Source organism: Tubulanus polymorphus, chromosome 10 (assembly GCF_964204645.1).
Source record: "Tubulanus polymorphus chromosome 10, tnTubPoly1.2, whole genome shotgun sequence".
Taxonomy (NCBI): domain Eukaryota; kingdom Metazoa; phylum Nemertea; class Palaeonemertea; order Tubulaniformes; family Tubulanidae; genus Tubulanus; species Tubulanus polymorphus.
Genome location: NC_134034.1, coordinates 4,345,317 through 4,371,492, shown reverse-complemented (window position 1 = coordinate 4,371,492; position 26,176 = coordinate 4,345,317). Strand labels below are relative to the sequence as shown.

At 39.6% G+C, this 26,176-nt stretch overlaps 1 protein-coding gene across 1 annotated transcript in view; it reads right to left on the bottom strand.

Annotated features, from left to right (window-relative positions):
* Nucleotides 1–5,673: 5,673 nt before the first annotated feature.
* The window catches only part of LOC141912251 (PDF receptor-like), a 140,232-nt gene continuing 119,729 nt past the window's right edge, over nt 5,674–26,176 (bottom strand). The window contains exons 6-13 of the mRNA XM_074803474.1: nt 20,822–20,966; nt 19,880–20,036; nt 19,180–19,240; nt 17,439–17,508; nt 16,787–16,872; nt 16,100–16,280; nt 14,678–14,968; nt 5,674–9,951 (exon numbers count right to left, since the gene is read on the bottom strand). Of these exons, the coding sequence (XP_074659575.1) occupies nt 14,723–14,968; nt 16,100–16,280; nt 16,787–16,872; nt 17,439–17,508; nt 19,180–19,240; nt 19,880–20,036; nt 20,822–20,966 (946 nt within the window). The 3' untranslated portion in view covers nt 5,674–9,951; nt 14,678–14,722. The remainder of the gene's footprint in view (nt 9,952–14,677; nt 14,969–16,099; nt 16,281–16,786; nt 16,873–17,438; nt 17,509–19,179; nt 19,241–19,879; nt 20,037–20,821; nt 20,967–26,176) is intronic.

The window sequence follows — 26,176 nt, the reverse complement described above, 5'->3', positions numbered from 1 at the left end:
CAATGTTTGTAACAAATCGACAATTCGTAATATCAATTGATTTCACCGAGAATTGCATTTCAATTATCTATTTTCTAATCGTAAGTAAAGTGCAACGATTACTGCGCTAAATCAAGAAAACAAATAATTGTTATCATTCATTATGATCTAATCTAAAAGTTAGTATCAGTTGTTTGAAGATTTGTCATCGTTCAGGCATTTACGACTTATTACTCACGATCCATGTTTGGCCTTCAATTTGGCTTCGCCTTGCGTAAACGAAAAGTAACTCATCAAGGTATTATAGACTTCTTATACTGGGACCGGCGTCCGTGGGGCTCCGGTTAGCTAAGTAATATGAGACCTACAAACCATTTCCAACAAGAGTCACTCCCTTCATACGTTACTGAATGTCTCTGTTGTTTCAGATCCCTATGAATGTGCACGATGTCATTTTATCAATTTACGATGTCAATTTACGACCGGGCCATTCTAAAATTTATAGCAATAAAAGGATTTTCTTTCTTCCTTCCATTAGCAGGCAACATATACAAATATCTTTATATATATACTATTTTCTGTAAGTACACCAAGCCTCCATTAAACACATTTAGCCATTGGTTCGCGCGCGATGGTTGAAATGGATAAAGTGACAAATATCCTGGAACTGAAGGAGACACGTCAACAAATTTTAGATTCTTGAACCTACAGACAAACTAATAGTTGGTTGGCGGCAGCAAGTAGTGACTGAGGAAGCAATCACACTACAGACAACAGCAGACAGTGCCTGAGAGAGCAGCAACACCGCCGACAGCAGTAGACAGTGACTAAGAGAGCAGTCACACCGGGCGAACTTCGGTTGTAGGAGTTAGTCGACTATTCGTCTACTATCAGTTTCGCCCACTAGTCGACTAGCTACGAAAAACGACAAACGAAGTTTGAAGCCGGACAGCAGACAGCCACAGGAACAACAGTCGCATTGACAGCGCCAGGCACACATATAGTGCCAGGAGCCATGCAAACAGGCAACATTTTGGGACAAATGGATAGCAGAATCAACAATGTCTCGTACACAACCTTGGCCGCTTCAAGGCGAACTTCTAGTTCATGATTTTAATAAAACATGTCGACCCAATTACATCACGTGGTCGCGTTTCTATATCAACACGCTAGTGGCGGCACCTATCGCGTTAATGGCTACGATTCTAAATGTATTCTGTTATTTTGTGCTCAGGCGGTTCTTGTTTCAGCCTACCTATCATTTACTGAAAGCGCTGACTATCATTGACGCACTATTTTCACTGATAAGCATCCCCGAATTCAGCGTAGGTGCGCTTTACAGATATTTACAATATGGCCGACGGTTTATTTACATCCGCCAGAATCTGTTATTTCCGCATCTCGATGGTTATCTGGTGGGTGCTACGTACGCCATCTATCTAATACGCAATTGGATAACTGTGTGTATCACCTTGGAACGAGTGCTAACCATTCTTTTTCCGTTCAAGGTCAAACGATGGACGACCGTAAGATCGTTGAATCACGTGATCGCGACGGTGGTCAGCTTCAACGTGCTCGTTTCCGTGCCGAATATTCTGTATAAGATTTATCCGACGATCAACGAACAATGTCGATATTATTTCAAATCGGAGAATTTCTACAGTTACGGCAATATTTGGTCGTTCACTATGGGTAGATATACACGGCCACTCGTCGCATATTTCGGCACGGTTGCCCCGATCTTAATTTTATTGATCGGTAACGTCATTTTGTGTACAAATGTCATACAAATTCACAAGAAACGACGCTCTCTGTTGGCGAAGAGTTCGCAGCAGCCGAACAACAACAAAGATAAAATGGCGCTGGTTACAACAATAACAATAGTAATGGCTCATTTGATTTGTGAATTTCCGAATATGTTCGCATTGTTGAACTACGATTTTCATTGGTTACGCGGAATAATCGAACGAAACGTAGTTAGATATGGCGCCGAAACCGGTAGTAAAATTGATTCTTTGGTGAACGTGCTTTTGTATCTGGTTGTTAACAGACGATTCCGCAGCAACGCGGCCGATATTCTGCGTTGTATCAGGAAAAAATAAAATCTTTTATTGTAAGAATCCGATCATTGGTATCTAATATGGTCTGAACCCTGAAATCAACCAATCTCCCACCATACACACATCTACAAACTCGATGATGGTTTTTATTTTTCATATCATCTCAATTCAGTGAAATTACGCGACATGAAAAGATTTAGTGTCATAATACTCATCTGTACGAAGATGAGATCTACCATTAGTAGATGTTACGCAGTATCTTATTGCGCAGCGTATTTTACCGTACATTTATCAGACATTTTGTTTACTCAACGATGGTATAATTGGTGCAATTTGCAGGTTCGTAGCTAGGATGAGTCCGTCCGTTCGAACGTACGCCCCTTTCTATAAACTGCTCTTCATACTTTCAATAGAACAAATGTTTTAATTCAATTCGTGACATTTTCTGGTAACATTTATAAACGAATGTCCTATCAGTATTAGTATTAGTAATAGTAATTGAAACACAAAACGATACTGTTGAGGTAGTAAGGGTTTTATGTGTATGAGAAAAGATAGTGTGTGCAGTGTGTGCACGATAGCGCACACTAGATATGTGCTGGTGCGCACACCGAAGGCAAATGGATTACAAGGAGGGAATCTGTTGAGAAGATAGAACAGCATTTAGTTACTATATCTAAAATGTAAGGACTTTTAAGGGGTTTTTTAGTGTAGTACAGGGGGAGTAATGGTAGCAGGGATTAATACCCAATCGGGTAAGGATAGGATGCGGGTGAGGTCATGGTATAGGAATATGAAAAATGTTCACATTAGTTAGTTGTCGACTAAACACCTATAATCCGTGTATACTGTAGATAAATGAAGAAATCTCACACTTCGAATTTAATATTATACGATCAAATTTATTATTATGAAACCACAACGTTTCGGCTGTTGACTAACAGCCATCATCAGGTGGAATTACCAGAAAAACAAGTAACAAAGCATACAAACTCACAGGATCTAAAATAGAAGTAGTGTGTCAAAACTAGAGATAAACAGACCAAGCAATAAAAACATCAAGGCGTACCGTGGAAACCACAGCAATTCTAAGCATTTCAAAGTAAAACAAATTATGTAACTAAGTGAAGTGGACTGAAGAGTGTGATTCACCATCCTAAAGACTATCTAAATATTTTACTTTACAAGGCCTATTTAGTAATCACTGGAAAAAATGGTTTAGACGATTGAACAACGACAGTAATTGCGACTTTCTTTTTTACTCAGTTCTCTTTGATTTTGAAACGTCGAATTTGGCCTAGGATCTTTGAATTAGACTTCAGTGGGCATATCCAATTAAATGCCCAACTAAGTTATTTCATGCATTCCAAAGTGCGGGTTATTATTAGATTGTCGACAAAATTCTGTTATCGCGCACCATGATTCCAAGTGTATCATTAATCTAATTTTATCGAAATGCTCGTGAAAATTAATTAGAAGTGCCACCTCTAGATCTATCGACAGTACAGCGAATATTAAGAAATGGGATCGCAAAAGATAACAACTCATTTGAACTGGGCGGCATGGCGTATCCATTCTTCCTCGTGCGCTCAGTCCATAGTTATTAAGATAAGTGGTGAGATTGATGTTAATAATGAGATTTATATCCTGTATGAATACATCAGTTTAATCTTGCAACTGTGCACCTTGTACACCTTCGTAGAGTATACAAAGCTCTAAAGGAAGACACGGGAGAAAAAGTAAGGGCATATTAATTCGGGGAGAGGCAGTGAATCTTATTTTTTTGTCTTGCATTAGACATTCATCGGAAACACCCTACGTTTATCTTGTGTCTTACGTTTGCTTTCGTTTTCCACCTTGGTTTTCTGACATTTCCATTCATCAGACACCAGAGATATCAGGCCATTGCATTTTCTGGCAAACGTAAAATGGTTTAAAATGAGATAACAATGAGATAAAAATTCAGGTCTCGCTCAAGACGCTTTGTAGTTTGTACCAATCGAGGGGCGGTCACTTCGTTTCCATCTTGCATAGGCATTAATTGATCTGAACATTAGGATTTCCTGCCATAGAGTAAGACAGTTCATGTAGGTATTTGAGAAGGCAGATCGTGTAGCTAATCTGCATTTTTTGGTTTACCGAAGCCTTTCCGCTTCTAGAAAGCATTTCCAGTCAAATCCTTTCCTCAGCAGAAATCTGACGATATGCTGTTAGCCATCCCGGACCCCAGGTATTTGATACGTTCACTCCGTAGAGTTAAACTGTTTGGCATCAGTCACGCCCTATTCTTATATGCACAGTTATGTTGCCTTCGTTTGGTGGGGATATTGTGGAATCCGCGGTCGTGTTTTGGTGAGTTCCCTTTTCACTTAACCAGGATCTTACTGAGTAGGCCTATATGCAATTTAAACTTTTGTAAACGACTTCGATCTTCAGCCATTGAGTACGTCGTCCATCGTTTATATTAAAAAAATATAATTCTTTACGCATGCTAGAATGATACTAGAATAATACTAGCTAGTTACTAGTTCTATTCTATTACTATAGTGCATTATCATTTAGTTTATTCCGTTTACAATTTAGCTTTTGAATTAAGATAATGGCTTTTCTGCACATAGTTCGAGTGTACTTACATGATACGCCCATAGTACCTCCACCCAAAGTCTTGCGCCCAGAATCAACTGATCACACGCCATCTAGCTGACTGCTGATACTTCCTTGCAACGATGACGAAAAGAAAACCATCGTTCTAATAACGATTACTGATTTAATCTTCCTTTTTCTTCGATACTAGTTAAGTGCGTTGATTACAAACACTTCAACTTACTAACTGGAAAATTGAATTAAGAGTGGGGATTTGCAAAGTTCGAAAATCGGAACTTACGCGGATGCCGAAAACTGCTGCCACGCTCATAATAAAGGGGGTCTGTTAGAACGATCAACCTACTATGCGAAACGCTCCTTTTTCACGCCTCGTTTCATGGAAGGCATCCGCGCCGATTTCCCGTGAGTATATATCATACGGGTGGATAATGAAAGTGTAGCTGATTTTAGTTCGTTACTAATACAAACAATAATCTGGTATGTTCTTTCTTTCAGGAGAATTCTAGATTTCCGGCTGTATTTGAACATGTATGATGTTGTATTCGAATACACATTAGGTATGGGGGAAGGACTCTGCATGAAGATGCTGGAATGTGGTCTAAACGATTTAGCAGGTGAAATATATGGGCCGTCGCGTACTTATGTCTTGATATTTCAAGTCAATATACGAGCTGATCAATTAACATTCAATTAAACCCGTGTACAGCCGTTTTTTTCCGGGATTCTCCATAAAACTTTGATCGTGATATGGCAAGCTATGTTTGATGATGCAACAATAACAAACTGATGCCAGTTTTGCGAAACGAGAATACAATCTAATGGCGACCTTTCCATTTCTGATGAACTCAACAATTTAAGTTGAAAGTTGACTTTAATTGGCATTACGTAACAGAGCCTCATAATTCGATAGTAGTAACAATAGTAGTAATAGCACAACTAGTGATTTAGCTGGAACATAAAAAAAACAAATGCTTATCTCAAATTTGTTGTTGTTCTTTTTTATTTGATTTTGATATCATTGGCGTAAACAGTCGATAAACAACCAATTTCGAATAGAATTTATACACAATGACAAATTCTCAGGAGACATTGGACCTAAAGGACGGCCGCCTACACAACTGGTTGTCAATCCGCTACCTGAACCTACGTACGGCACAGCTTATAATCGCCGTTTAAACGTTTATATTCCGTTTCATTTACGTTCGCGTACCTTACATCGATGTGTCGGTTAAAAACGCGTTCCAATCGTGTACGACGCGTTTCACTTCGAACGCGTTTCACTTTCAACACGCAAACGATGCTCAATTTTCGGAAAGTTGAGTCTAAGCTGTACCGTATCCCTCAGACTGATTCGCAATGTCGTATCGCCATCCTTCTGGTTTCTTTTATAATCTTACAATGGGCTAAACATTTGCGCATTTCTCCTCTCGTTTGCCGCTCTCCACACTCAAAATAACCATTATTACGTGGATAACACCTATCGAGTTGTCTGCCCATAAGAAAAACCAACAGGGTTGGGGACACCTCCTCTTATGCGTGCCTCCTTCGCATTACATCTCGGGTTAAAGGCTTCGGGTAACGGTCAGCAAATCAATCGGTAAATCTATTGTTGGGAGACATCCGACATCGGGGGCATCTGATTCTACGACACTGGGAAATTGAAGTGACTTTTCAACCAGTCTAGTAGTAAACGATCTTGCAGTAAAGAAGTCATTTTCTAAAATATGAGTGTGGCATACTCCTAGATGAAGTGAAAACATCTGATGGAAAGGTGATAAAGAAAACGGGAGCGTAACGAACATAAGTGGATCACAGAGGTGGAGCTAGCCGACAGAGATATGGCAGACATTTAATCGAAAATGAACTAGACAAATAGTACCAGATATAAGACATTTTATCTGCATACTTTCATGGATCGTTCACACTCCACGATGTTCACGACTTCACCCTATACATGTACAAATTGCAAAAAATCCAGACATTAAAAATGCCAGACGTTAGACATTTACCGGCACATCACGTCAAAACTGATCGTCAGAGTTCGCACGCACTACACAATGCTACAGAAGGTGTGGAACCAGGTTGCAGATTGACGAATGCAGATCGTTACCCGCGGGTGAACCGTACTATTGTGAAAAGTTTAACACCATATACCTTTACAACACGTTATTCATTTTAGTATGAGAGGCGGCCATATTTGATATATAGCTGCTTGATAAGAGCAAGAATATCGTATCTGCAGATATTACAAAATCCGTTTTGTCCATGGATATTGAATAGGTCTCCTGCATATTTGTGTGCAGCAATATTCTATCTGCATATTCAGAGGGGTTTCGGCAGTATACAAACTTGCAGAGTATTGTATCTCCATAAAAATCAATTTTGTTTTGTGCAATAATTTTTGTACCCAAAAACTTCACCAAGTCTGCTATATCCAGGATAGCCACTGAGGATATGCCATCAAATTAGGAGGGGAAAAAGGCTTTTAGCCGATATTCAATGTAAATGTGAAATGGTAAAGAGTTATTTGTCTTCAGATACCGTTGCAAAAAAGTTGGCCATAGAAGGAAAGATATCTGAATATTGTTTAAATGGGAAATGTAGACGGTTGTGGACACTGTAGTGAAAATAACAAAAAAAGACTGATTTATTGTTAGAAATGCGAATATCTCAAATTAGCCAGCGCGCCATGATTCTACGCCATCAATATTTTTGCTCTTGAGTAGCTGTATGGAAATGTACATGTATCAAAAAGTTTTCATTATCACACCTTGCGAAAAGGAGTTTCATTTTTAACCGTAGGCTACAATAGTTGGTCGATAGAGATTTTCAAAATTAACTGTGTTCAATGACACGCTAACTATAGAAAAAAAAACATCGTTTGCTCATATCGACAGCCAGGGTCCTGCCCCATGAAGTCTGCAGCTAGGCATGTACATTTATTCAAATAACGACAATTTATAAATAACAGGCCACGCAAAAAATACCCTTGTTTCTCATCAGTTTTTTTTTGTAAATTGATGGGGACGGCAGGTTTCTATTTTTACCCCTCTTTTGAAAACGACAGAAATCAAAATTTCAATTTTCTATTTTTCAAATGAGGATATTTAGGCGTCAACGACATTGAATCAGGACTTACAGTACTTCGTTATCGAAACCCTCACGTGCCACAGTAACAATTGGAAAGCGAGCGCGAGACGAAATCATGAAAAACTGCGATCAGGTTGTTTTCGGGATGCCTGCGGCAGTGATATATCTTCTTTTTTTTTAAGAAACGAAAACAGATTTCTGCTTGCGGGATGTGAATTTTCATTCTTCTTTTTTACTGACGGACTTCAACAATAAAACTCGTGGTGAGAAACAAGCTGTTTTTACGTGGTCCCTTAACAAGGAAATACAACAACATACGTTAAATGTAAATCGAAGCCAATGCTTTTGGCTATCGGAGACCCACTAGTTACAGGTAAACCGATATTTTTAAGGAGGATTTTGTACAGTGAGTTTTGCTCGCATTTGAAACTAAGATATCAAGTCATTGAGGCTATCCAGCAATCGCAGAAAGCCACGAAAATGACCCTTATCCAGATTTACCTAATAAGTGGATCATAGCAGAATCGTGGATTGCCAAAACCCAATTGCTCGCGACAGCAATATCAATATGCGTGCTGTCAACTAGCGGCTCGTTTCTTCTTTCTTGCATACTTTTTCAATACGACTAGTTGTTCGAGTAAGTATGAGCAAGGCTACTTTGGCAATCGATGATTCGACTTGTGGCAAGTCATGGATCCATCAGGTTGACTTGCATTCACTCACGCATGGTTATTCAGAAAGCCACGAAAATGACCCTTATCCAGATTTACCTAATAAGTGGATCATAGCAGAATCGTGGATTGCCAAAACCCAATTGCTCGCGACAGCAATATCAATATGCGTACTGTCAACTAGCGGCTCGTTTCTTCTTTCTTGCATACTTTTTCAATACGACTAGTTGTTCGAGTAAGTATGAGCAAGGCTACTTTGGCAATCGATGATTCCACTTGTGGCAAGTCATGGATCCATCAGGTTGACTTGCATTCACTCACGCATGGTTATTCATTAATCAAAATTTGTCCTTCATTTACATACCATCGAAATCTGTTTTTCTCGTTAAGCAAACCCAATAACAATTAAGACTATATAAAAAGACTCCGAACGTGCGTTTTTACAGAAATATTTGGTTTCAGGGACCAGTTGCATCGTGGTTTTGATTTGCGTATGTCAATATCTAGTTTGAACATTTAGTCCGACCTAAAGTCGTTAGTATGAAAATAATTAAACCCATCTTAGATCTCAGGCATCAGTTCGCAACTGGCCCAAGAACAAGTCGATCAAAAATACAAGTGTTAGTCACGTCATCTAGCGACATGGATAATGTGATGTGATTCCACTCGCACCATGAAAGCAATTAGTTCAAATTCAACCTGGTGGATTAAATGATAATTACACGTGGATTTTACAATGGATATAACGAACGATTAAACCACAAAATCTTCTTATATCACTTCATACATTTTAGCTTAGAAAATGAATATAAGCATTGCACACATGGCTCGGTTGCTGTTCATGTATATTAATAACACTTTTTAATTCATAGAGTATATGTTTACTCCCGGAATAGTCGATAATTTACGTTGCGCTGGTATCTACCTGCCGCCTAGACAATCGATACTCTATCACCACATGCTTCCAAATATTTTGTCGGTCCCGACGTCGCGTGCGTTCAGAACTACGCCCCTGAAGCTTTCATTTTGAAAATTTACTTCCGCCACCGGACATTAGTCATTCCATAAGCAAATCCTCAAACGAAATTGCGATTGTCTGAAGGCGCAGTTGTAGATTAACACCTGCATTACTGCTACAACTGCAAATCGCGGCGTTATTAAATCCCGGATTATCCTGATTTTTGCATGTTTCCTAATCGCTTGTTTTTCGTTTGCAAAAACATATTCTCGTGAAACGGCACGATTCGAATTACTGGAACTTATGACAGAGCCCTCTTCTGGAAACCTGCCACGAATACCCGTTAAGTTAAGAAATTCACAGCCATTGAAGTTAACGATACACATCCAATGAAAAGCATTGATCAATAACAATATTATTTTCTCTTCTTGTTGCCGCTTTTTTTCGGGATATATCACATAACATTCCGAATCTCCCGACGACTGTTCGATGGCGCCACCTCTCGTCACACGGAGGTATTATCAGTCTGTGACACGCTCGTATGTCCGTTAGCCGCTGTCCTGTTCGGAGAAGTATTTTTCACGTTCACCTGCAAAATCAAAATTGAAAATCAAATTTGAAAACCAATACTTTTCCGTGAAAAATATGACACCACAACATGACGTGTCAGAGGTCCCTATTTCATGGCTAAACCTCAAAGACGTTTCTTCCGAGCTTCGAAAAAGTAATAACAATCGAGACGGACAACAATAAAGAGTCCGAAATTTTATTTCATATATTCCAGTGCTAGATCGATGAGCGATCACTCACTTATATGCTGGTATTTTTTTTAATCTTTAATAGGGATTGGCCCTGCAATGGGGTACCGGCACCGCTAGTGTTGCAATCAAGGATTCCACGTATGGCAGGCATGGATCCGCCAGGTTCGCTACTGGTTACTCGGTTACCGCATTTCAATTTATTGTACATTTCAATTAAATTTGAGTCAACTTTTCATATTAGTAAATACATTTCTGATAAAACTATACCATACGGGTATGGGGAACGTATCTTCTTGATGACTTTATCTATTTGATGACTTGTTTGACAACATTTCCATTTGGGAGCCTAAAAATCCAGTTCATAGTTCATGGAAAATGAATAATTTTCACTACGTATAACTGAGTTTATCATACCGCTATCTAGTTTGTGCCGATACCCCATTCATTTGATAAGTAGATTTCGTTTGATTCTTTAGTCTAACAAACCCACCACACCTGCCGGGAGCGAAAGAGCGAAAGAGTGTGCTTGACGATGATCTGACACGTCTAAGAGAAACATAAAACTATTCAATACGAATCGATATACGAATCCATTTTAACTTATTTAGGTTGACCAGAGGCAATGAAGCGAGTTGACGAATACGTATACCTCTCAACTAGCGAGCGAATTCGATGATTCATAAGCAACAAACTATCCAATTTCTGCTCTGCTACCCCGTGTCATTAGTTGTTAGTGTCGTTATGCCCCCATTTAAAGTCCCCATGACATTTCCTTGACGTCCAATTGCTATCTGACGATAGGAGGTGATCAACCGAAACATTTCAAGTTGGGGTTCGGGTTATTTCCATTGTAACTAAGCTATCCAATACTGATTTGAAAACAATGCCCCAGTTCACCATTCGAGATATGTGTAATCTAACCTAAGCCGCGGCTGCCAAACTGGCGCTTCCACAATCCTTGATGAAACTGATGAGACAAACAGATGGATCCACTGCCCGCCTACCCACACGGATTACACAACGACATAACACAAAAAAACGAAGACATTTTGATTGATTGAGGTCTGTAGGGATTGGTCTGTGTGTGCATGTGATTAAGAGTGCGGGTTGCGGGTTGCGGGTGCATGGTTACAGATTGAGATCGGGTGAGATCTTCCATTTCAGAGCTTATCGCCACTTCAGGAAAAATGACTTATACAATATATATCATTTTACAGAAACGCAGCACGTTCATAAACCCACAGTAAGAAGGAAAAACAAAGAAATGGTTGTCGTTTCAACTCAATTCTATGAGCCATTTTCAAAATGGCATAAAGTAGTATATAATTTTGGAAATGGCTTATAGAATTGAGTCGAGATCCCTTAGTTTTTCTTCTAGCTGTGGGCTTACCAACTCATTGACTGTAGACAGCTACTTCTCCAGGGAAACCAACGCTTCAACGTCTTCCAGGATTCGAACATATGAATCTAGTCAAGATGATAGGATTCGAATTCTAGACAGCTGGCTGTTTACTATGGTTTCTCTCATTAGAATCAGTTATGCAAATTATTGCTAATTATTGAAGTCTTACACGTGCTGTGTGCAAAATCCGCGTGCCATGTGGGAGTGTGGTGGTTACCTTCAGAGGTCCAAGCCAAATATACTTGTTCTCATTCTCCTGTGGAGTTGAATAATATACGAAGACATGACTAACTAATATCAAAAGCGACAAGAAAAAAAGCAATCTACTGAGATGATTGATAGGCGAAGAGAAGTAGAGAACATTGAATTGTGCTCGACGGGATTTAGGCAGCCGTAACCGTGTTTCACAAGCATATACTTCTGCAGCACTTCGGTTCCATCTACATTTAGTTAAATTTGCATCATATGTTTCTTGTAAATCAATTATTACTAACTTCGTCTTGAGACGTTTTAGTCAAACCATCTGTTGATCTCAGCTGGTAAACCTTTTACTGATTTCCCATACAATCCCATGCAATTGTAGGTAACAATTAAAGAAAAAAAGATTTTTTTTAATCGACGGAATCTGTGTTGCAAAATAGAAGTTCAACAATGAAAAAAAAAAAATCGTCTAGGTTTTCCTGGAGCAATGGGCCGCTGATTGCTAATTCAGTAACCGATAGACTAACCCAAAGTTCGGTCTTGAAAATAGAGATCGTTTAGACACATGAGTTTGGCCCCAGTGGGTGGCACAAAAATCATTGATACTAGTCTGAGTAGAACTAATACCGTTGTACCAACCTACTATATCTCTTCGATCAGCTCAAGATTACACCAGACTGGCTGTTCGTGTTCCTTAACCCAGTTGCGGCTTTATGGCTTTCAGGTTTGATGCAAAGTCTATGTAATTCCGTTTCCCAGTCAATTAGGGAATGTCCATCAGTTCATTGTTTCAAATCCAAACCCAAAATTAATCTTTTTAGATTAGCTTATTTTTGAGCTGATTTTACTGATTGTTTCGTTCGTTTGTTTTGAAAAATGTATTTTTATTTTCCTATGCGATGTAAAGCACGGTGATTATTTAGTTCTACGCTAAATAAATGAGTTAACTATCATTATTAGTAAAATCTGTGTAAACAGAAGGCGATTAGCCCATAACTTCAATTTTTCGATTTACCAGCCATGGAATCTTAGTGAGACAATTTTAGAATTACGTACGTAACCTGTACCCTTAGAGACCGGATACTATCGGAGGCACGCGAAACCAGTGAAAATGTTAACGGCAAAGAGTTAAATGCTCTGATACAATGATAGTCCATAATTCAAGTTCCTGCTCACTGATTGGCTGAATAATTTTTTTCTACCCCACCCCTATGAATATTCTCGTATCCGTTTATAGCCGTTTATTCAATGATTATCTAACGATTTAAAGGATTATCATTTCTCCACTGCGACACAGTAGCTGGTACATAGTTTCATTTATGTATATAAAGACGAGATACGTTAAGCCACGAATGTGGAAAATGGCACGACAGATAGTCGACGGCTCAGCGATATTTCAACTCGAGAGCTCTCGTTCAAACATTTCTTATTGAAGCAACGTTTGAGAGTTTATTAGATTATAGTAATGCCTACCATTAGTGGACTACGTAGAGTGACACCTAGCGGAAGTTTGTAATAAAAACACGTTTAGACGCGCAGGAAATGAACATCCTGATTCGTAATCGTCGAAGAAATTCAAACGGATATTAATTCAAACGGGGTAACTACGCTCGAAGGCGCCTATTCTGCTATAACGTGTTCAGCGTGTTACCTATTGGCACGATGCCAAATATTTACTGCCACTTTCGAATTAAGTGGGCAAACTCTAGGGTTTCCTCCCCAGCGTCCGAGTTTGTATTTGACGAATTCAAAACTTTGCCTGTTAGTTCAGACGGTTTTTGATGATGCCATACAGGTATTTATGGTGGCAGTCAGCATTTTACTGTCGGGTGACATGGCGACTGCATTTCAAGAAGAAACAATATCTTGGGCGGGTAGCGCTTATATCGACATATCCATAGGTAATCGAAAGAGGAATCGAATAAGGCAATCTACGGAGGCAGCCATCTTGGAAGGTTTTATATATGATGTCATAAGAAAACTTAACGGTAACAATGACAGCTTAAATACAACAAGAGAAGTAGTACTTTATAGGTTCACTTGCATATTTGACGCACGAGCTTTTCGCCTTTTCTCTATTGTATAGAAGCTTTATCGGGTGAATGGCGAAGCTACTATACATTAGTAGCGAAAGCTCGTGCGCCAAATAAACTAGTTAACCTATGTAGTACTGCTCGTCTCGTTATATTTATTCTACTCCCGGCTAGCACGGTTCCTCTACGAATGACAGCTTACTACGGTGAAAGGATATATAAGTCAATTGACTGATATCACGACGGCAATTTTGTGCGTGTCATATCACTAAAGTAACTTGATAACTTGATGGGTTACTACTTTCTGTGGGGGGTGGGCATAATACATTACATATCTCGGTATTATATTATATCCCATAACTATATCCTTTCTCAATGAGTAAGAAGAATTATTTCTGTAAGGGTCCTAAACGGGGCTGTAGCGAGTGTCTGATGCAGAGGAAGACAGTGCGCAATTGAAATATGTTGGATGAACCGGTTGTTTGCCTGCCTCGAGCGATTGAGCGGGTTGAACTCAGTGATTACCATTAAAATATGTTTTTGGGGATTAAAAAAGGATCTGATTAGATCAGAATCTATCATCATCTCACGTGAAAAAGCAAAACCTAATCACTCACCGCCGGAGATGGTGTTTTCGGTGTGTTTTTTTGTTTAGATCTCATGGACTTTGATATTTCATTCGTACCGACCGCATCATCCTCTACATGGCTAAGACCCAGGTCTACGCAAAAGCACACTAGCCTAACGATGGAGATTAGATTTACTGACAAGGGAAATGTACTCGCTAAAGCTAACAAACAAGACCCTTCACAAACAGATAAAAACCGCATATGGGTTGCTAAGCCACATAATTGAAGCGCATGCATATTGTAATTTTTGTAATTTCTGCCACCAGAGTGCGCTTTTATTTCTATTCACCTTTTCCTGAGCGCGCATCGCGCCTAGAAATCGAAGGAGCTTGCGTCAACTGGGCGAATCCCGTTGTGAACCGGGGCTGTCGTCCTGGGGAACCGATGCGCCCTTCTTCAGGTAGGTATAGTTGGCGCTACTTGACGGTGAACTGTCTCCGGTGCGTCTTACCTGATATGGCATCTCAGTAACAGACGTGAACACCGAAAGGGTGCGCGACAATCGCCGTTTGCCGGAAACGTAGCCGGGCCGCCGACTCATTTGGTATCGCTCCCAGTGTTTTTTCAAAGTTTGCTGCACCTGAAATCAGATTCTTTGATTAAAATTCAAAGTGGAATTACAAAAAGCACCGGTGATATTACTCGCTATGCAAATTAGTGCGAAATTTCCATTAAATTAGCATATTTCGGCAGACGTTTACGTCAGCTGCGGGATTAAAGCGAATTTCAACGGAATTCGGCTTTGTAAAACCGATGTGAAATTGGAAGCTTGAATTGAAAATTCCGAACGGATCTCTTGCATCAGCTATTACCAGTATACTGGCCCGAACAAACCGGCGCAATTACGAGTGTCAAGAGAAGACCCGTTCTTTTTGGTTTTGTCTTTTCGAAATTAGATCGACGACACTCTCGATTCGTGTATCTAATACGAGAACACATGTTCCCGTGGCGAAAATGTTAAGCTAAAGCTAAATCGTGTCTTTCAGAAAATATCCACTCTTTCTGCGTGCATTCCAAATACCCAAACATGAGTCACGCGATTCTGAACACAGCCAAACCGATTATACAATGAAACTAAGAATACTGAACGAAACCATCGACGAAACTCGGTCTGTAGAGCCATTACGTGTCGATAAAAACTTTGACCGAACCACGTTACGACTCTCTATCATTCTCAATAGCTATCTGACCAAAAACATGGCTTCATGCGCTTCATGAGTGATTTTGAAACGATGACACTCATAATATCTTGTTAAACACAAGTGATTTTAAACATCTTTCGACCTTTTAGACACTGTTCACTTTAACATGACTGAACCCTTACTGCTATTATCAAATGAAACTTATATCATGTATATTTAACTTAATATCATTTGAATGGGGTATCGGCAAAAACCAGATGGCGCTTCAATACACTCAGTTATACGTTGTGAAAATTCGTTTCAATATTTTCGATGAGCTTTGAACTGTATTTTTGGGCTCCCAAATGGAAATGTTTCTAATAAGTCATCAAATAGATTATTAAAATACGGAAGACATTGAGGCGCGCTAACCGAGTTACCACTAGCGACTCTGGTAGTTCCTCGCCTGCCATAAGTGGAATCCTCGATTGCCACAGTAGCGTTGCCGGTACCCCATTAAGATCAAGAATATTTGGAATATTCAACATGATGATTAATAGGCTTATTATCAATGAAGTGGGCTCACGTACCTCGCCGTTTAGAAAACAATACAATAACGAAATGAACAATCCTTGGAATGAGGTTAGAAAATGGCTGATGTAAGACCAAAATCCGAACTTCACTGGATCGTCCGTCGGCTCAGGTATCATAGTTATAAAGTTACTTATACCCAATAGTGGCAATAACACAATGGCCGCTTTCACCGCTTTCCTGAAAAGAAAAATGAGATGCCATGAGCAGAGATTTGACGGTATTGATGAAAATGTCAAGGAACCACGAAAATCAGCTATATCATTATTCAAGGGAGCTGAACTAACAGTGAGTCTTTCCCGGTCTAGAATAATTCGATATCAATTCCCGGATCCCAAATTAATTTACACCTCCTCGAAAAGATATAGAATTCTACATTCTTCCGTCGGTGTTTGCCGTAGTTCTTATCGATATTTTGGTTACTGCGGAGGAAACGATTATTCGAATTAAATTGCGATGAAATATAAATGCAATTGAAGCACGCCAAGGCCGACGAATATAAGCGCATCTGGTTGATCCTCACTTGTCAAGGAAGCAATCATTTGCCGTGACAGTAGTATTCTCCCGACGGATTGTTTTTGATTTTCATTCGTAGCGCGGTTATCGCTGCATGTGCAAGTGTCCCACGCGGATTCGGCATTTACAAGGTCGAAATATCTGATAGAAAATCTTGATTATTCGCTTACCTGACCTGTAAGGCTTCGTTCGAATGACTCTCTCGCAGTTTGGTCACTAATACTCGAACGATATTTAACAAAAATATCAAATTAACCTGGAAGTAGATGAAACATTTGCAAGCAAAATGAACAAAATGATACGAGTAACGTGCGAACATTAGGTGGCAAATGGAAATCAATTTGAGCGAGCGGTGTGGGCGAGTGGTGGGAGCGTTCGACTCGGGGAAGCCAGTTCGTGGGTTCGAACTTGACGGTAGTGTCCTCGGGCAAGACACTCATCCTCATTGCCTCTCTCCACCCAGGGGTAAATGGGTACCTGGTCTGATAGATGGCTCCTGAGCGCCTAGCAGCTGATCGGATGTTACTTTACCCCAGGTAGAGGCGATTGATACTTGAACAGAGTTATAGGCTGGGGTAATAATAGTTTGGATCGCATTTGAACAGGTTCTACTTTGGATACCTGCGCTAAATAAATGTCAATTATTATCATTAAATCAAAACAGACCGCATTTAGAGCCATCCGCTCGAGAACACATTGCCGAGAAAACAGTATTTCTTTCTTCTCGGAGCCACCCAAGATGTAATGGATCATTCACGCTTTCAAAAGATGATTGCGAAATGACTCTAGCTTATGTCGTATCGCCAAATTGAATTTACTTACGGCTACGACTGCTGCCCGCGGACCTTCTAGTATCCAAAACGACGGAAGATAAGGATAGCCCCACCAGCATCTGAAAGAAAAGTTTTAAATCGCCATCATCATCATCATCATCATCATCATCATCATCATCATCATCATCATCATCATCATCATCATCATCATCATCATCATCATCATCATCATCATCATCATCGTCAAAATCACACCCCTCCATTAACAGCATTAAATGGAACTTAAAAATCAAACTTATACCAAATGACAGTTAACAGAATTAGTTGCCCCATCCTCGCTTGCCAGGGGTCCGGTATCGCTCCCGAAATCGCTTCCATGCCTCACGACGCCTGATTTCATTACTGGCGCTTTTAAGCATGACGTCATATAATTGCGAAATACTTCCTTGGTCGCTGAAACGTACGCTGATTGGACTATTTAACGGGAAATCCAAAAGAAGCCTAGTGTTGTTTTTCACAAGCGCTGTGATTGGTACGGCTGGAGTAACGACCCCGCGACGACTCGCGGGTTCAAGGACTTCAGCTTAGTGAGTTCGATATATTACGAGTAACCTTTATCATATGTGTATCCATCTCAAATATGTGAGATCTGTTTATGGCGATTTAATTTGACAAAATTTGATTTTCGTTCTGTTTTTATATGTTTCTTATTTACTTACTTTTTTGTTTAGTAACATTCAATGGCAATTGATATATTGCAGAGGCATTTCATCCTACATTTTTCCCTACTGCTATATCATTATTATTCATCAATGTCTATATCAATTATGTAATCATCATTTCTAATGTAATTTCTTAAAATCATATGTATTATTCATTTATTGGTCTTAAGTACATCTTGAATACGAACAGAATATATAGATTAAGTTACCGAGCCCTGTCACCTTAGGGAGCGTTCATAAATTACGTACCTCCATTTGGGGGGAGGGGGGTTACTGAATTTTGGTACAAAGTGGTACATGGGGGGAGGGGGGTCAGCAAAAAAGTATAATATACTAAATGATTAAATTATACCACGAAATATATAATAAGAATATTTCTACAGAATTATGGTTACAGAATAGGATCTAAACTGGTTTCTTTTTTTACCATGCATCAATTAGAAAGTTGGAAAGTAAAATTTGGTGACTAGATTCTACGTATAGCTGTAACTTTATTTAATCAGATCGATAGATTTCAAAGATCGTTAGGTTTCAAAGTTTTGACATTCCATGACGAATTCTCATAGCAATTATTATAATTTTATGATTTGCAGGTAATAGCAAATGGTAATAATCATAATAATGATAATGATAATAATAACAAATCTTAAAAAGGAGTCAGCATACACACTTCATTTAACCTCAAGGGGTCCGTTCTAAGTAAGTTGGACACTGGATTTTACTGAATACTCAAGGCTACGAATAGAGGATTTGTGGGTATTCCGTTTTGGGTTCTGTAGTTTGAAAAACGAATAAGCCACATGATTATTTATTTGGTTGTAATTCATTGAGAGGTCTACTGACGTAGTGTTCGTGATTAAGTAAAAATCAAACATTTGTCGCAAAATCAAAGAAAAAAATATATAAATGAAAGCGCGACTAAACTAACTCCGCAACATTCAAATACTTCGCACGGGTTTAAAAAACCGGTAGTTTTCAAAGAAATCACTTATTTAGATTAAAAACTACACAAGAATTAACCGACCTTCGAAAATCAAGAAAATCAAGAACAGTTAAAAACTAACTTACTTTTCATAATGCGTAAATCCAGTGGTTAAACCCCAAGTAATTGTCAATACGACAGGGATACCTAAAATAGGGAAACATTGATTATGTTTTACACATACCATCAGTGCAGCTATGTTAAACTTTAGTAGAGTTTTACGTCCCAACTGCAAGTAAGAATGAAGTCTTAACGGCCCGGTTTTTATTGGTCGTTATGACGCCAGACGTGGTTTCGAACTAGCGACCACTTGGTCCCCAATCCTCAACTTAACGTGAAATGTGATTTCATTTTTACCTAGTGCTGATACACAGTATGATTGATATAATTCAGAACGAGGAGGTCGTAATCAAAAACTTACTGATTCGCCTAGGCCATTGAAAATAAGAATGCCATGTCATCAAAAACTATAATCTTACTGAATTGCCAGATTAGAATGGATAATGCTTTTCATAGTTTTAATTAATTAATCAAGTAATTAATTTAATCATCAAGAATGAGAAGGACTCTAAGTAATCAAAATATTCGTTAAGTCGTCGAGAACGAGAGAGGACGTCATTAGTTTTATATTCATTTTCGCGAAATCTTAGCCAAAACTGTAAAATGTCGTGTTAGAAATAATGTAAATTCGGAAATGAAATTGGATGATCAATTTATTTCAGTTTCTCCAAAATCAAAAATCATTTCGTTGGAAAATGAATGATTCTAAGAATCTTCATTAATTACCCCATCCGATTAGATAGTAGAACACGTAATACGGTTGTCCTGAAAACACAGACATGGCGATCATATCGTGTAGATAAACACCCTCTATGAACATCCACATGAACATGACAGATTTAGTGTATTCTACCAGAGCGTACAGCAACTCGCATACGATATACTGCAAGAGACATAATTATATTGGATTATTAAAGTAACATCTATAAAAAAGATAATTTCATTAGTTTTCAGTAGACCTTGAAATACCTTTAGCAAAAAAGATCAAATCAATAAAACCACGTAAAGTGCACTGCTGACATATGTCAGGGCCGGGAAAGGGTGATTATATTTTGAAAAGCTTTGAAAATTTTGATTCGTTGTAATCAATAGGACCAAAGGCGCTTGTTATGTAAGGCAGAGGTTTTCCGAAACGATGTAACACTAAAATCATCAACAGCTTTCTTTTTTGACGCCGTACCATTTATTGGCACAGGAAAAAGTCGTCCTCCATTGACATGGATTCGAACCCGCTGGCATCACTAACACTCATCCAAGGCACGAAAGCCTGCAGCACTAGACCGGGCGCAGGTACATCCACAGGTTTACCGCGCGAAAACCAGCGGCACTATTCAGGCAAATTTTACGGAAGAACTAAACGAGAAAACCCGGTTTGAAATAAAACGGGACTTCCGACAATCGACAACTTCTAAGCTGCGCGTGTAGCTGCGCACTCGGGCTGGTGTGACAGGGTTTCGTACCTCTCGATACCATCAGGTCCGAATACCTGCCGGGGAGGAAGGTAGCCGCGCACTCGGGCTAGTGTCATTGGCGGGATTTCTAACCGTGGTAATCTAATTGCTATCAGGTTCGAATCCCAGCTGGGAAAGAATGAGGTAAGTCAGATACACGTGATGACATATCGTCGATCTTTTCACTAGAAAATAGGAAAAGGTCATAAGCACTTACCGTATTTGAGATAAGTCCTTGGTCTTTGACGGGACCAAATTTAGCGATGTATTGATCTGTATAAACGACGAGTAGAATGGTAACTTGTATAATCATGGCTATGAACAAATTCCGATGAATTCTGGTTCGATTGCATTTCAGACTCCTGAAATAAAACAGAAAAAAAACATACTTATCTTTTATACGTACAACCGAAGTCTTTAATTTCGTGGCCAATTCTAGACAAAATGTAATCAGTAGGAAATGCATTGTGATTTTAGTCAATTATGGAGAATGAGGGGTGGGTGCGTGCGGTGTGGGCGAGTGGTTAGAGCGTTCGAGTCTGGCAAGCCAGGTCAAGGGTTCGAACCACGTACACTTACGGGCAACACACTCATCCACGGGCAACACACTCATCCACATTGCCTCTGTCCACCTCGAATGTTACGACTACCCAGAGGTAGAGATGACTGATAAACGGCCTGAATTCTAGGCTGGGGCAAGTAATACTTACTTAATGTAAAGCACCGTTGAATATTGTAGCATAGTGTAAAGGGTGGGTGCTATAGAAATTAAGTAACTTACTAAACCAATGGTATCTTCAAAATAGCCACTAGCTTTGAAATCTCAATTTCACTGAGTACACCATTTTACAGTACTAGCCACTTTTGCGTTACTTTCCCCCTGAATCCCTTCTCTTAAAACTAATCGTGCGTGTTTCATCATATCTCATCGTTCCTTATATGGATTGTGACATCTTTGGGAACATTCAAACCCTCAGCCTCTAGTATTCACTTACGTGAATTTCGTTTCTCACAAAATGCAACACTGCGGTCATGTCAAGTACCCCAACCAAATGGTGGCTAGCAACTGTAAAACCGTTTGTTGGCGTCATTGAGCAAATCATAATTTTTCTCTTAATGGCTGAAAGCATTGAGAAGGTCGACTGATAAGTGACTTTAGTGACTCGTTGAGGTACGAATCGACACACACCACATGTACTCAGTAATTCATGACGAAAATAACTTCATTTTCTATGTAAGCTTTAACTCGATTGTTAGGTTCCTCAATCCCGATGCTATCAAACAAGTGACCAAGTAGATGTAGCACTGAATTTTACCCCTCAATTTGTTGTGTACGATTTAATGCACTTCCTAATAAGAACACATGCGTAAAGATTAATAAATGAGAAATTGAAGCGCGGTTCCGTAGAAACCACGAGTGAACCTAGTTGATCCTCGCGCAACCTTCGCTTGGCACATTTGTTAATAGAAAAGGACATATTTGGCAGTACTTGTGGCAAGTGAGAATTCCGAAAGATATTAACAACTTATTAAAGTTTCACGGTTTATCACGACGACTAAAACATCTGTGAAACCGGCCGACTGGATACAGTCACATCGGAAGTATTCGTATTTTGTTGGGTCATTGAAGTCATCGAAAACATCAGTTACCAGGTTTCCTTAAAGATTGCCATCGATTGATTTTCAACAGTACTTCGCCGGGATTCCGATGCGGCCAGTTATTTTGTCGCGAATCGTGCGGAGGATCTCGAGATAATTCAATTACTCCGAAGACGTGTAAAAAAACACACCGAGCTTTTATCGCGATTAATTAGCATTTATAGCGCCGAATGACGCAGTCACTATTGGTTATCATCACAACCGACGCCCCTTATTCAGAAGCTGGATTCCACGAGGTGGAAACTAATCAAGTAACTTGAACGTTCGTCGACGCCTAAACAAATAGCATATTTAGGCCCTACATGCAGCTTGATATTGTCGACAACAAATAATTGATATAAATGATGCAATATTAAGGATCGATAAAATTGATTTGAATTCAAAATATATCGAAAAAATGAATGGGGTACCGGCACCGCAACTGAGGCAATCGAGGATTCCACTTATGGCAGGTGAGGATCCGCCAGGTTCGCTAGTGGTTACTCCGTTATCGCGCTTCAATTTCCTCTACATTTCAATTAATCTCGAGTCAACATTTCTCATTAGTAAATAAATTTCTAACAAAACTATACCATACACCTATTGGAAACGTCAATCTTATATCTATTTGATGACTTATTTGAAAACATTTCCATTCGGGAGCCTAAAAATCCAGTTCAAAGTTCATTGAAAATCAACTATAATTGTCACTACGTATTACTGAGCGTATTTTGGCGCCATCGTACTTAATTAGCTACTCATAAATCTGAATTGAACAATAAATATGAGTTATTTATTATCACTGTGTATACATTATCTTACATAATTACAGCTAATTTGCCCCCATTCCATATGTTAAAGTAATGGTTTTTACGATGTATTTCCCCTTTTTGTATCATTTCTGACTACTCGATTGGTCTTTCGATTCTAGTTGTAGCCTACTTCATAACATCATTGCTCCTCAACATTCCTGATGATGACTGATGATACGTCGACGATAAATCAGTTATTGAATGAAACCTTTCCACATTTGTTTCCTTTCTTTGGAGAGACTCAGCTTTTGTATCAATACAGTTATAGTCTATTAAATACAATATATATTATGTATCCGGATATTGTAGCTAATCTCATCTAGGATATTGTAGCTAATCTCATAATTAGTTATAGACCTCCTCGGTATAGCATTCCATGAAGACCACTTGGGTGAGTGGTACAATAATCATGACCTTCATTTAAGCCATATCCTATACCATGCTCAAATTAAACAATTGTGCACCCAGAGTACGTTCATTACTTGAAGTCCCATTTCGGAGCCTCTTGTTTAAAACATATTATGGGGACGTTCACCAAGCCCCAGCGAATATCAAGCCACCGGCGTGTAACTCCCCCCCCCCAAAAAAAATGGCTTCCCGTCGAATTGTTTCGATCGGCCTGGTAAGTCGTGTATTCTATCAACTATTTTGGTATGTGCAGCCGCGAAACTAGAACGAAACCCGCTCTCTTGGCGCAAATATGTTGATATAAAAGTTAATACGAAAAAATAACATCTCATAATATTATTAGGACCGGGTCGTTGTCGTCACGAAAGCTGTCATCTGCGTTATTGTAATCTGAGGATAAATAATCGATAAATCAGCAGCCGGCGTGCGCGCGCACACTATAATGATCGCAACAATGATTAGCAGATCAATGTTGTGCCATAGTAACGATAGATTTGACTGTTGATACACGTGGGGATTAACAAAACGGAAATTAGGTCTCATGGAAAAACGGACGCAACTCCGATTCTTTACCAGCATACGATCAGAGTTAGGGTTCTTCAACTTAAACAATGATGTGACAAATACTACCGACGTACGGTGCAGGAATGGCTATAACAGACTCCACACACCTAACAAGCATTCCATCAAGAGGGTCATTAGCCTAATCCGTTAACCAACATTTAAAAGGGCTAACAGGTTTATGTAAATTAAACCCCATCGACCGATCCTTGGGGTAGCATTCCATTCGTAATCAAAAGTAAGAACTTAACCTAGCATTCCTCAGGGGTGTGTTGGCCATAAGGGTTGATTTTTATCATTAAAGTATTCACCGGAAGCGCTTGCCAAAATGAGTCCGAACCAGATTAAACCTCTCCGCTCGATCAACTCATTTAAAAATCAACACATACTAGTGAGTATGGCAAAAAATGAGTCCGAACCAGCTCCGCACGATCAACTCAATAAAAATCAACTCATTGAGCTAGACTGCGTTAGTACGAGTGTCTATAGTGCTTATAGAAAATATGATTTCTTAATAAACAAATAGGCACAAGTGATCAAGCAGCGACTTCCTGCGGTCTCGGGTATGCGTAACACGAAGAGTCGCGTAATTACTACCGCGGTCTCAGAACAGCGCTATTCGACAAATTTGTTCATCGCTTGGGTACACTTAACTAAATGATTAGATTATACATCGACGGTATAAATAGGCCTACATCTCGTTTGATTTTGAATTAGAATATATCACAGGGTAATTTGGGAGGGCGATAATGGACTCTGCGAATGGGCATCGCGGAGTATATCACATATATTATATCAAGGGAATACAAAGTTATGTCGGGCATTTAGGCGGTAAAAGCAATCGTTTTTTACTTAAACCAGAATCAAACGAATAGAAAATAACCAACATCCCATCGCAGATTAAGTGTAGACCAAAGATTTCAGATCATTAGTAAACGTGACATTTTCATTGCCGGAAGTCGACCCGCGCGCACCCTATTGTTGCGACGTGAATACGGCGCAATTAGTGAATCGGCAATATCCGGCCATTTCTCGGGCTCGCTTTAATAGTATTATTACGCATCGCAGAAAAGGCCGCCGAAAGGTGTATACGCGCGGTAGTAGACGGTTTATTAGGTTCGATTGTTTGAGATGTGGCTAGATGATGCCCTGATCGACAGCCCGATTTCTCCGTACGGTGGATTAAGTCAGACTAAACCCCACTGATTTCGCCACCGGATTCATAACGAGCATTGTTCTGATTGGCACCTTTTTTCAATGGTTAATTACGGAGGGGAATATCGCGCTTCGCCTTGAAGGCATCATCGATTTTTGAGAACGCGAGTTGTATAGACGTATCGACATGCCGTCACTCAGCGAGTATACACAGTCACGTTTCCACGCTATCGATAGAGCTTTAAGAAAAGGTTCGAAAATACGATACAAGGTTGAAATATTGTTGTTTTGTTCTGTCGATTTCGCTACTTGAGAAATGATTCACATTGTGCAACTCTATGAAAGACAATTTGAGGCGACCAGTGAATCCACTTGTTGCAAGCGATGATTTTACTCAAGTATTTCGGCCGCCCGCGTTTCAATTTCTTCTAAGCATTATGGATTTGGCTCCCGCAATTGATTTTCTTCTACACTTCGCGATGAAGTCACCACGCCACGGAAATGGAGTATTCATTCACGAGTAGTAAATGGGAATCAACCTGGCGTGGGCTACAAGAAGATTGTTTCATATTTTTGGAGGTTCGTGCATAAACCAATTCGGGAGTCTGACTTCCTCTTCGAAGAGATACGCAGTGGCTGGTTCAAGCCACGGGTCTCTGGTCTCGTCCATCGAGGTTTCATGGGGGTTCGAATCCTGGTGTCGACAGGGTTTTGGTCGCAGGGTCTTCTCTGGTCTCCCCGCCCCTCCCCCCCCCCCCAATTGGGAAAGAGAAACATACAATCCGCTTATGGCGTAACACTCAGTGGGTTGCGGGTATTAAGACAATTTCAAAGATGAAAAAATTCTGTCCGACCCAATTGCCGATTGCTCTAGTTGCCGACCGCATGAGGTGGAATAGCTGGATGTAGATGATTTTTCACTTAGCCCACGAAAAGCTATAATTGCATCTGATTCGATTCATTCACTTATATCACCCACCGATTAGCATTCAAAAACA